Source organism: Hemiscyllium ocellatum, chromosome 21 (assembly GCF_020745735.1).
Source record: "Hemiscyllium ocellatum isolate sHemOce1 chromosome 21, sHemOce1.pat.X.cur, whole genome shotgun sequence".
NCBI lineage: Eukaryota > Metazoa > Chordata > Chondrichthyes > Orectolobiformes > Hemiscylliidae > Hemiscyllium > Hemiscyllium ocellatum.
In genome coordinates this window covers 24,477,803-24,491,054 of record NC_083421.1, presented here as the reverse complement: position 1 = coordinate 24,491,054, position 13,252 = coordinate 24,477,803, and the positions used below count along the sequence as shown (strand labels likewise).

Genomic DNA, 13,252 nt, shown 5'->3' with positions numbered 1-13,252 from the left:
ACTAAAACAAACCATTACTTTGAGTGCAAATGTTTTGCACTTTTCTGCTGGCCACATAATAACGAGTGATTGCAACCAAGTGACGTTCAACTCCAAGCCTCCTGTGTTGATTTCATCTCAATATTTTGTTGTATGTATATAGGTACCAACTGGATTGCTTGCAAATACTACAATCAAGCTAACCCAATATGAATCATATATATATTGTTTTACTTCATATAAAATACATCAAATCAGTAAAGGTCAAGCCAGTCCCTTCCCTTTCAGCTTATAGTCAATGTATACACACTTTAAATCCTCACTGCTGCATTCGCAAAATTATGTTTATTGTCATTGTGTGGTGATAGATTGATGTAAAATTTCAACCTACCACCTTCTTCCCCACAATACACAGATTTTTAATCTATTCTGTCATGATTGGTGCAAAATGTCAGGGCAGAGCGAGGAAGAACCATGTCACTATTCATACTGGGGTAGAGTTTTAAAACTCGAGCTGCAGAGATTTTGCACAAGTTCAAGGATAAGTCACCTGCTCATCCTATCAAAGTGAGCAACTGTACAAAACACCAGGTTGGAAACGGTAATTTGGATGAATTGTGATTCAAGCCAGCAGAACTCATAGGCAATACAATAAAAGCACTTACAATTTGATATACATCCAGGGCCAGATGACATTAATCATCTAAGATTTATGCTCGCTGTCTATTGGATTAAATCAACACCAAATTATTAATCTTGTAAAATGCTCTGCTAAATTTATTCCTTGTTTTAACAGGCTTTACATAAGGAAGGTATACATATGGGGGCATAAAAAATTAAGAACATTTAAAGTCCAGTCCTGCTGTAATGTAGAAAACATAGCAACTAATCTACACACAGAAGCTCACAACAAACATAAACATGCCAATAAGTAGATAATGTGATTCAATGATGGAGAAATGTCGACCAGGACTTAGGAGATAACTCATCTGCACATCCTCAAAATCGCACACATCCAGAGGGAGCCTTGTTAAAATGCCTCACCCAAAGAACAACACATCTTCAGTACTGTATGTGTGGTCATTTTATATTATGTGCCCAAGGGTATGTCATTAGTTCTAGCCTAGCCAATAAATAAGATGCCTCTCTAAAATAAACACTTGGGAACTAGGACTCCAGATTCTCTTAACAGCAACCTCTCCCTGCATATCAATGCTGTTGCTGTTGTAACTAAACCACACTGAAAACCATTTGGTACTTGAGGGGAGAACAATTTGAGCTAATTTACAATGGCCTTTCAATGACATATTTTAAAATGTAAATATATTTAATACACAAATCAGTACTTAATTGAGAAAGAGTCACTATAACTATTCGAGCTGGTACAGAATATCCATCCAGAGCATAACTAATGAAATACAAAAGATCTGAACAAGTATTATGGCAGAGTCTGCCATTTCTCTCTATCCCTCCCCTTCATTAGGGATTAATTATAATTAGACTAAAGCAATTTGGACAGGGTGTACCTTCTAGCCAGGTTCAGTACCTTCTGCCTCTTCCTCAACCTCTGACGAGGCACATTGTTCCCAACTAGCGATGAGGTAGATAGTTTCACCTAGGTTTTAAAGAAGTACAGATTAAATAGCTGCAAGATCATCCTGTACTAAGTGTTCTTACTTCATTTGTTTACAGCTGTACAAGCGAATCATTGTAAGCAAGGATGGACAGATCAAAAAGAGAAAGAATATCAAGATGGGTAAAGGAGAAAGGGATGCTTGTTACTTCTGGGATCAAACAATAACAATAATAAAAAACCAACACAAAACAGCATAAAAAGATGGAGAAGAAAGGGGAGCCCAACAAGCTAACTCCCAATTCCTTTCAAAATCTCAATGAACCGGTTCCCAAAGTTCCGGAGCTATCGCTGAAAATAAACTTAACAAGACTAATACTGAGGTATTCAAACCTAAAAATAATCTAAATTTAAAGTGTTCATTTGTAAGGAACAAGCACCACCTTCTGGTGTTTCTGAGGCAGTACCAAGAGATCCCCTTTTTAATGCCATACTTATGAAAAACAGGGATACCAATATTGTAGAACACAGTTCTTCCCATTTATCCAAATATCCCAGGAGATACTGTGCAACCTGATTTAGAACATAGTTTTCTTTTTGTGCCTGTCTTGAAGAACTGATTCCTGCTGTAACCAAAATGACATGATTCAATTTCTACACCGTCCAAGACAAGCCAGCAAACAGCATAGAATTTGGGCAGGGAGTTTTGGTTTGTGAACCCATTCTCACTGGAAGCTTGGGTTCCATTCATTTCACATAGGGCTTTTCTCAGAAGGAGGGAGAGGAGATAAGAGAGTAGCTCTCATTCGTTAAACTGAGTTGTACACAAAATTAACTCGGGGGAAGAAAAAACAAACAAATTGTGCCAATAATCGTAAAACAAAAATCACACCATGGCAACAAGTAATTGTCAAAACCAAAATAGATATGTCAAAATCAGCAGGACCAAGCTTCATCCATGCACATAACAAAAGAGCAGCACAGTGCCACAGCGATTAGCACTGGTGCCTCACAGCTCTAGGGATCCGGGTTCAATTCCACCTTCAGGTGACTGTTTGTATGGAGCTTGTACATTCTCCGCATGTCTGTATGGGTTTCCTCCCAAAGTCCGAAGACGTGCAGATTAGGTGGTTTGGCATGCTAAATTGCCCATAGTGTCCAGAGATGTGCAGGCTAATACGTTAGCCATGGGAAATGCGTGGTTATATGGTACGATCTGGGTGGGAAGGTCTTCTTTGAGGGTCCGTATGGACTCAATGGGCCGAATGGCATGCTGCCACACTGTGGGGATTCTATGATCCAACCTAAACAAGACCATGGGATCATGATATAGGCTCACATTGCCACCAATTTCCCCAGCACACTCCACAAACACCCACCATCACTAATTCAAATAATTCAAGGTATAAATTCAAGCAATTGTTCCAGCTATTCAGGCTGAGAAATGAAACGATATTACTGACTGTGAGTCATAGAAGAACAGACAACATGTAACACGCATGTAAATGGTAGGAAATGAAGTAATTACACAAACTGTTGGACAGATTTGGACCCATGGCTAAATTACCTTTCTCATGATTTTTCTTCCATAAAACATCACCTTGTCCCTCTTCCGGAACCTGTACCGAGTCACACCCTGCTGCTGCTGTTCTGCAAGGGAAATCAAAACCATAGACGTGAGCACATTACCCCAAAAAGTACTCTTACAGGAAAAATGCTAAAGGCAATCTACCACAAAGGAGGACATGATTCATTGCTGTGAAAATGTGGCTCGACGTTTGACTGAAACTGCCCTGGGCATTACTGCCAAAGTATCAGACCCTCCCAAAAAAAAGGAAAAAGAACCTTGGTTTTTCATCAGGTGGTGTTTTCTACATTAAAAAGGTACAAAATGCATTTAAATGTGATTACATCCAAAGCCCATTAATTAGGTCGTTGTGGACATCACATCAGAGCATGGTCAAGCTCTTCTGCATTGACAGAAATATTCGATTCATATCTCAAGTACTGATTCCTGCCCTGTAAGCAAAGGGATTGCAGATCTCTTGGTTTCACTCAATTAATCGTCTGCCTCTCAATACCACCAAATAAAATCTGGTCTTCAGTCTCGTTAATGATTATGCAGAAACTGACCACCGCATTTCCACACTTAACAAGACTGCTACAGATTCTCATTTTCACCAGAAAGGGTAGATTGAATCTCAGTCTACCGTCTCATCTGGAAGACGACGTGGTCTTCAGTGCAGCATTCCATCAGTGATGAACTTAGAAATCAGCTTAAATTGTGTTTTGCAACCAGGCTTGAATAATCATTTTGCTCAGAAACAAAACAGGCAGAAGCACCTTTCCATACCCTTGATCCTGTTATCTCTACTTACCTTCACTATCACCTTAAATATCTACAGATAACAACGTAGAGAACTCAAATGAAAACCTGAGAAGGATAGTACAGGTTTGTAAAGAATGCAGTAAACACAAAAGGCAATCTCCATCTGTGTTTATTACACCTCATTACCTCATTGGCACATCTCAAATTTAACTAAAGAGTGGGTTCTCGTGGTATAATGGTAGCGTCCCCACGTCTGAGACAGAGGACCCCAATTCAAAACCGATCGGTGCTCCAGAGGCGTGTCATAACATGCCAGAATGTGTTGATTTAGAAACATTTAACTAAAGAGTGTCCTTGTACTTTACATGGTTTGCAAACCAGCTGGCAAAAGTTTCAAGAGCCAAAAGATCAGGAGGAGATTTTTCCTCACTCAGGAGGAGTTAATATCCTTGATTAACATTCCCCAAAGTCAGTGGTGTAAGCATTAAGCAGGATTTCTCTCCACTTGCCGGTACGTAGATGAACAAGAAGGGCAATCTTTGCAGACTTTGGTAACAAACTGAGCTCTCAACATTTTCAATATCAGAATGACTTTTACAAAGCAGTCAAGGTTAAGTGTATAATATAATGTAGATGTTACAAAATTAATATACAAGAGGTGGGAATAGATTGCAGCTAAATTCAAAAAGCTTCGCTCATCACTGAATGATTAGCAATGTATAATGAAATAATTAAAGTCGCCATAGCCCCATATTGCTCTCTCAATAAAAAAAGACACAAAGTCCCCAAACTCTGTCCATTATCTACAAGGACATGTATGGAATGGAATGGAATGGAATATTTCCACCTGCTAGAATATATACATGTCTAATAACTCTGGCTAGGTGCAAATTTTCTCATCGCCACTGATGACTAGTTCCCCATTTACAGATATTTTCTAATTATCCTGTTTAGATGTTATTACACACTTCTGGAGCAGGTGGGACTTGAACTCAGGCCTCCTGGCACTACAATTGCACATTTAGTTTCCAATATATATGCAACCAATTCAAACCCAATTAAATCTTAATTAATATATCCATCAGCCAAATGCAGCAGTAATGTCCCACCTGCTCCAAAGGTATATCATATCATATTTGGTTAGGTTCATTCAAAGTATCTATACCCATTCCCTGATACCATTAGAATGCAGAAATTACTTGAGACCATATTAGCTGACAACAAATAGCCCTGCATCCCCAGCATTGGTATTAGTCTAGTAAACCTTCTCTGAATTGCTTTCAAAGCATTCACATTAAATAAGGAGAACAACACTGCTCAGTCATCTCACCAATTGTATTCAATGCCCCTCGCAAATAATGCTAACATTCTATTAAAAATCACACAACACCAGGTTATAGTCCAACAGGTTTAATTGGTACCCATCGGGAGGGCCTCAACCAGGACTTTGGGTTCATGTCACATTACAGGTGATCACCATTGCACTACACACACACACACACACACACACACAGGTACACATAGACACCAACACACACTCCCACACTCACATGTACCCCTTCACAGACTTAAGACACTCTGCACTCACTACAGACACACACACACACACACACAACCCCCACCCCAGACAGACACACATATACTGACAGACAAAGAACCACATGCGTACATATATTTTGTGGGGTGAATTTGTACTTGCAGAGTTACATTGCACTTGGCTCAAAAACTGCATACATTCACGTAGAACTCTGAGCTCAAAAACTGCATGAATTTATGTAAAACTCTGTTATCTCACTTTTTAGATTAGAATCAATCTAAACATCATGGCATAGACAGAGAACACAGGGGGCTAACACCTTCAACATATTGTCTAGCTATCACCATTGTTACCAGCTAACCCGAGAATGCAATTTTTAAAAAAAAAAGGTTTTGTGATTTACACATGAAAGAAGTGAAACTATCACTGTATTCTAATAGATGAAAGGCTTAGCAATCAATTTTTTAATGTATAATTTCAGTTACATCACACTGCAAATTTTTGCTATAAATTCTGTGTTACGATCGGGCCCTCCACTATCACCTGGTGAAGGAGCGTCGCTCCGAAAGCTAGTGTGCTTCCAATTAAACCTGTTGGACTATAACCTGGTGTTGTATGATTTTTAACTTTGTACACCCCAGTCCAACACCGGCATCTCCAAATTAGGTTTAATTGGAAGCACACTAGCTTTCGGAGTGCCGCTCCTTCATCAGGTGATTGTGGAGGGCTCAATCCTAACACACAGAATTTATAGCAAAAGTTTACAGTGTGATGTAACTGAAATGATACATTGAATAATACCTTAACTGTTTGTTGAGGCTTTCATCTGTTAGAATACTTTGATAGTTTCACTTCTTTTACGTGTAAATCACAAAATCTTTTCTTTAAAAGTTGCATTTTCCAGTTATCTGTAACAATGGTTGTTAGCTAGACAATATGTTGAAGGTGTTAGCACCCTGTTCTCTGTCTTTGCCATAATGTTTAGACTCATTGTAAACTAAAAAGTGAGATAACAGTTTTACATTCATTAATGCAGTCTTTGAGCAAAGTGCAATGTAACTCTGCAAGTCCAAATTCATCCCACAAACATATATGTATATGTGTGCATGGGTGTGCGTGTGTCTGTCTGTCTGTCTGGGTTGGGGGGGTTGTGAGTGAGACACAAAGAGTGTATATGTGTTTGTATGGGAGTGTTGAGTGTCTTAAGTCTGTGAGGAGGTGCATGTCGGAGCGTGGGAGTGTGTGTGGCTGTACCCACAGGGAGTGCCTCAATCGGTATCTTGGGTTCATGTCACACTACAGGTAACCACCATTGCACTGTACACACACAGACACTCCTACATACACACACAGGCACACATGCAGACACTCAAACACTTACAGACACACACTCCCACACACACACGTACATCCTCACTTAGACTGCTCTACACTCATGCACACACATATACAGTCTCTCTCTCAGACACTCACAAGCCCCCACCTCAGACACACACACTCCCACATGCACCCCCCTCAGACTTAAGACACTCTACACTCACATACACACACATATAGACTCTCACACTCAACCCCCCAACCCAGACAGACACACACACACACACAAAGACCCACATGCACACATATACATATACGTTTGTGGGGTGAATGTGGACTCGCAGAGTTACATTGTACTTTGCTCAAAGACTGCATGAATTAATGTAAAACTCTTATCTCACTTTTTAGTTTACAGTCTAAACAGTTTGGCAAAGACAGAGAACACAGGGGGCTAACATCTTCAACATATTGTCTAGCTAACACCATTGTTACAGTTAACCTGAGAATGCAACTTCTTAAAAAAAGGTTTTGTGATTTACACGTAAAAGAAGTGAAACTATCAAAGTATTCTAACAGATGAAAGCCTCAACAAACAATTAAGGTATTATTCAAAGTATAATTTCAGTTACATCACACTGTAAACTTTTGCTATAAATTCTGTGTTTGACAATTGTGTCCTCCACAACCACCTGATGAAGGAGCGGCGCTCCGAAAGCTAGTGCTTCCAATTAAATCTGTTGGACTATAACCTGGTGTTGTGTGATTTTTAACTTTGTGCATTCCAGTCCAACACTGGCATCTCCAAATCATAACATTCTATTAGTTTTCCTAACCTCTTACTTTACCTGCATTACAATCTTTTGCAACTTGTGCACCAGGACACCCAATTCTTCTCCTTCTGTAGAACTCTACAATCTCTCATCATTCAGATAATGCACTTTATTATACCTGTTGCCCAAATAGACAATTTCACATTTTCAATATTGTACTCCATTTTGGAAATTTTTGCCCACTCACTTAACAGTCAGTATCCCTTGAAACTTCCTTAGACCCTCTTCACAACTTACTTTCACAACATCATTGCTTACTACGTGTTAGCAGCAATTTAACAAGCACATCTTTGGTTCCTTCATCCAAGTTGTTTATGGAAGTGATAAAGATGGAGGCCCCACAATGAAACAGGAACAGGTGTGGACATTTGACCCATCAAACCTCTTCTATCATTCAATATGATCATGGCTAATCTTCTATCTCAACGCCAAGCTCTCACTCTCTTCCACACCCCTTAATGCCTTTATTGTTTGTAAATGTATTTACTTATTGAATATGCAGGTCCACCATCCTGAGACAAAATAAATTCTCATCTGAGTCTTAAATTGCTTACCCTGTAGCTTGAGTCAGTGGCACCTTGTTCTAAATTTCTCACTCCGAGCAAGGGGAAACATCATCATGCAATTAGTATGTTCAGCCCTAGCATTGAATTTTAGACATTTCAATGAGATTCCCTCCCACCAACTTATTCTTCTACACTCCAATTAACACAGGCCTGGTTGTTCCAATCCCTGCTTATTCAACAGTCATGCCATCCCAAGGAATCGCTCTGGTGAACCTTCACTATACCACCCCCACCCACAGTAAGTATATTCTATCTTAGCTAGGGAGCAGAAAACCTCACACAACACTCTAGGTATGGTCTCACCAAGACCTGGGACAGCTGCAGTAAGACATCCTTGATCCTTTCCTCAACTCCTCTTGCAAAATGAAGGTCAACAACATGCTTGCCTTAACTGCTAACACCTGCTTGACCCATGTGGCAAATTACTCGTCAGATCTTGTAATCAGAAAATGACCCGGTTATACCTATTGTGATCCTGTTAGTCAGCCAATAACCAATCCATGACAACATTTTACATCCTATACCATAACCTATCTTCCCTGTAATTATTTTTAATGTGGCATCCATCAAATGCCTTGTAATTCAAGTACAGTACATCTACTGGTTTCCCTTTATCCTTAGCAATATTACCATCTCAAGTAACTCCAACAAACATGTCTTCCCTTTCACAAAAGCATGCTGACTTTCAAGTGTCCTGCTGTAATTGTCTTTATTATTAATCTCCAACCTCTTCCCTATTTCAAACTTTAAGTTAACCAGCCTGTAGATTCCCCAGTTCTGTATCTCTCCCTTCTTAAACAGAGAAGCTACATTCATTAATTTCTCCAAATCTAGACAATTTTCAGAAAATTAATACCAACCCATCAGCTGTCTCACTGATCACTTTACTTGACACTATGAAGTTCATCTGCATCCACAGACTTGTCAGTCTGCTATTCCAACAATTTGCTCAGTATCACTTCCCTTGAGATTATAATCAAGTTGCTCCCTCCCTTCCAATTCCACAATTTACTGCTATTGCAAAATGGTACATGTATTCTCTACAATGAAGTTTGATTAAATAAACCTGTTCGATCCATCTGCCATCTCCTTATTATGCACAATTAATTCCCCAAATCTGCAGAACCAATGGTCACTTTATTAACTACTCATTTTTAAACATCCTATAGGAACTCTTTGTTTAATATTTCTAACGAGCTTTTTCTTGTCCTCTGAATTTTGCCATTGTATTAATCTTTTAGTTAATCATCCCTACATTTTGTCTTGTTTAACATTCTGATCTCCCACCCACCTTTGCATAATTATTTGTTTTCTCTGTAAGTCTGTAACTGCCTTAAACATTTTTTTGTTTTACCCCAGATGGCCCCATTGGAACTTTTTTTTCTCATCAGGATTTATCTATTCTGTGCATTCTGAAATATTCCCCAAAGTATCTGCCACTGCATCTTACTGACTTATTCCTTCATCGAATTTAAAAATCACACAACACCAGGAATTTGCCAGTTCATTCAGCTGGCTTTGCTTCAATACTCACAGTCTCCTCATTTAATTTAAAATTTTAGTCTTGTACCCACTCCTCTCTCACTCAAACTGAAAGGTATGATTGCTGCTACTTGAGCGTGTTGTCTACAGGCAGGAATGGGGAACTCACCTCACCAGCAGACTGACCCATTGATTCCAAATAATTGTATGTATTCTTCTAAGGCCTATTACTGCCATGGTGAAGCATTAGCTTTTAGTTGTCAGAACATATATTTTAAGGTAGAGAGACAGAGGAAAGAAGGTGACTTCAGAATAATCTTTTCTATTTTAGCAGTGAGGGTCTGAGGGATCAGAACCTGCTGAACAACAACTTAAAACATGGGGCGATGCAATGTTTATCATAAGGAAGAAACAACATCTAGGCAACAATGTGGACTTTCTCACTGTTCTTTATTAGTCTGCGTGATAGCAAATTTCCTGTTCATAGCTCAGAGTATGCTCACAACCCCTAACATGATGGACTGAAGGATGGGTATCGTCTAACTACTGGCATTCTGTCACAAGATGGTAGATGGTATATCTGCCTGCAAATACATTGCATTGCTCCACAATCGTGTCCTGTAAGGAAGAAAATTAATACAAGTTTACTAACATTTTTTAAAAAATAAAAACTTGAGTTGATGTGAAGAATATTTTACTTTTTAAAAAGTGAATTGAAATGGGAATGGTTCACACGGTATTTTACCGCACCAAAGTATTTGGTTAGGACACTGGTCTGGACTTTACTTACTTGATTGTTTCATTCTCCTGTAGATGAAAAATACAACAATTGCGACAATAAGAATGGCAGCAAGCGCTCCAATCATCATTCCGGTGAGCTGTAAAGAAAAAGGAAAATATTTAACTAAAATACAGAAAAAAATCACACACTGTGCTCAAACTACACATCAACATAAACCATTGTTCATGTTATCATCCAGCTAATCCCTTTCCTCCTTCAACCTGCATAATAGAAGTTGAAGGTTTATCATGCGATCCCATTCTCTCTGACAGTAAGAGTTTCTGGGGCTATGAGTCTATTGGAACTATGACCGTTTAGCTCTGATCCCTGCTTCCTTTAAGTGCTGATTTGGAGATGCCGATGTTGGACTGGGGTGTACAAAGTTAAAAATCACACAACACCAGGTTATAGTCCAACAGGTTTAATTGGAAGCACACTGGCTCCTTCATCAGGCGATAGACTTTAAGTGCAGCTTTCAAGGTGGGCCTACGGGAGCACGAATCAAGCATTATGGCAGTTCCCCATTCACCGTCTGCCATTCAGCACCTTGATCAAGTGATAGCTGCTCATGTCAGCCTAGAAAATGGTTCCTGGCAATCTATTCAATCATGTGGGGCAAAATCATGTCAGCCAACGTTGTCTATCTCTCATGCTGCAGGCAAGGATGCCGTGAGGCATGGTACGTTGTTGAGACCAAGCAGAGGCTACGGCAACGAATGAACAGGTACCGCACAACAATCAAACAGGAGTGTTCCCTCGGTCAGAGAGCACTTCAGCGATCCGGGACACTTGGCCTCAGGCCTTCAGGCAACCATCCTCCCATCCTATTAAGTTAAAAATCACACAATGACTAGGTTATAGTCCAACAGGTTTATTTGGAAGCACTACCTTTTGGAGCGCTGCTCCTTCATCAGGGTGTTTGTGGAGTTGAAGATCATAGTTTACAGAATTTATAGCAAAGGTTTACAGTGTGATAGAACTGAAATTGTATACTGAAAAAGACCTGGATTGTTTGTTAAGTCTTTCGTCTTTTAGAATGGGCATGCTGGTTTCAGTTCTTTCATATGTAAACCCTAGAACTTTCTTAAAGTTACATTCTCAAGTGAACTTTTAACAATGGGTGCCATGTTGACCCAGATAATGCATTGAAGGTATGAGGTGCCCTGTGTCTGGGCCCCAATGTTCAGACTGATTCTAATCTAAAAACGGGATTTGAAGAATTTTACATGGATTCATGCAGTTTTTGAGCACAACAAAATTAATTCTGCAAGTACAAATTTATCCCACAAACTTGTGTGCGTGTGCGCGCGCAGGGGGAATATGAGTGTCTGTGAGTGTGTGTATGTGCGAGTGTGCAAGTGTAAAGGGGTACAGGTCTGTGAGATGGTGCATTTCAGAGTGGGAGTGTATGTGAGAGTATGAGAGAGCGTCTGCAACAGTGTATCTAGGTTTGCGATAGTGTGTCTGTAAAAGTGTCTGCAGGAGTGTCTCACGTGTGTAGTGCAGTGGGGTCACCTGCAGTGTGACATGAACCCAAGGGTCCTGGTTGAAGCATCCCCGTGGGTACCGAACATGGCTATCAGCCTCTGCTCAGTTACTTTGTGTTGTTGCCTGTCCCAAAGTCCACCTCGGAGGATGGTCACCTGAAGGTCTGAGGCCAAATGTCCCGGACCACTGAAGTGCTCTCCGAGTAGGAGAGAACACTCCTGTCTGTGGATTATTGTGTGGTGCCCATTCATCGTTACCGTAGCCTCTGCTCAGTCTCACCAACGTACCATGCCTCACATCATCCTTGTCTGCAGCATATAAGATAGACAACCTTGGCCGAGTCACGAGTGCCTGCCATGTACATGGTGGGATGTGTCCCCACGTCTAATGGTGGTATCCCTGTTGACACTCTGACATGTCTTGCAGCGCCTACCGTGACAGGGTTGCATGGCATTGTCCTGAAAGCTGGGCAGTTTGCTGCAAACAATGATCTGCTTGAGATTTGGTGGTTGCTTAAAGACGAAGTGCTCATCCTCATTGATAACGTGTTGCAGGTTGCCAAGAACAAGGAGTAGTGTTTTGGCTCCTGGAAAGTACTAGGCAGCGAAGGATACCCTGTTGGTTGCAGCTTGTGTCTGTCTCCTGAGGAGGTCATGACAGTTTCTCGCTGTGGCACGTCGGAACTGGCGGTCGATGAGTTGAGCATCATACCCTGTTCTTATGAGGGCATCCTTGAGTACTTCCAACTGCCCATCACGTTCCTCTTCATCTGAACACATCCTGTGTAGGCGAATGGCTAGTCCATAGGGGATGGCTATTTTTAATACGTTTTGGGTTGAAGCTGGAGAAGTGCAGCATAGTGAGGTTATCCGTGGGCTTGTGGTACAGTGAGGTGCTGAGGTGCCCATCTTTGATGGAGATGCATGTGTCCAAGAATGAGACAGATACTAAAGAGTAGTCCATGGTGAGTTTGATTGTGGGATGAAACTCGTTGATATCACTGTGTAGTTGTTTCAGTGACTTCTCACCATGGATCCAGAGGAAGAAAATGTCAATGTACCTGGTGTCTAGTGTTGGTTGGAGGTCCTGCGTAAGAAGTCTTGTTCGAACCTATGCATGAAAATGTTGGCAAATTGGGGTGCAAATTTTGTCCCCATGGCAGTTTCATGTGTCTGGATGAAGAACTGGTTGTCAAAGGTAAAAATGTTGTGATCGAGGATAAAGCGGGTGAGTTGTAGGACGGTGCTCAGAGACTGGCAGTTGCCGCGATGCAGTCATTGTGGGGGATGCTGGAAACATCCATTATGATGAGGAATGTTCCCGGTTCGATTAGTTAGAATCAGTCTGAAGATTGGGACACAGACAGCCTC

The 13,252-nt window shown here is 40.6% G+C and overlaps 1 protein-coding gene across 3 annotated transcripts in view; it reads right to left on the bottom strand.

Moving 5' to 3' along the window:
* The window catches only part of pnpla7b (patatin-like phospholipase domain containing 7b), a 335,345-nt gene that overhangs the window by 277,303 nt on the left and 44,790 nt on the right, over positions 1-13,252 (bottom strand). For all 3 annotated transcript variants that reach the window (XM_060841292.1, XM_060841293.1, XM_060841294.1), the window contains exons 4-6: positions 10,404-10,491; positions 3,120-3,202; positions 1,506-1,594 (exon numbers count right to left, since the gene is read on the bottom strand). In XM_060841292.1, the coding sequence (XP_060697275.1) occupies positions 1,506-1,594; positions 3,120-3,202; positions 10,404-10,491 (260 nt within the window). The remainder of the gene's footprint in view (positions 1-1,505; positions 1,595-3,119; positions 3,203-10,403; positions 10,492-13,252) is intronic.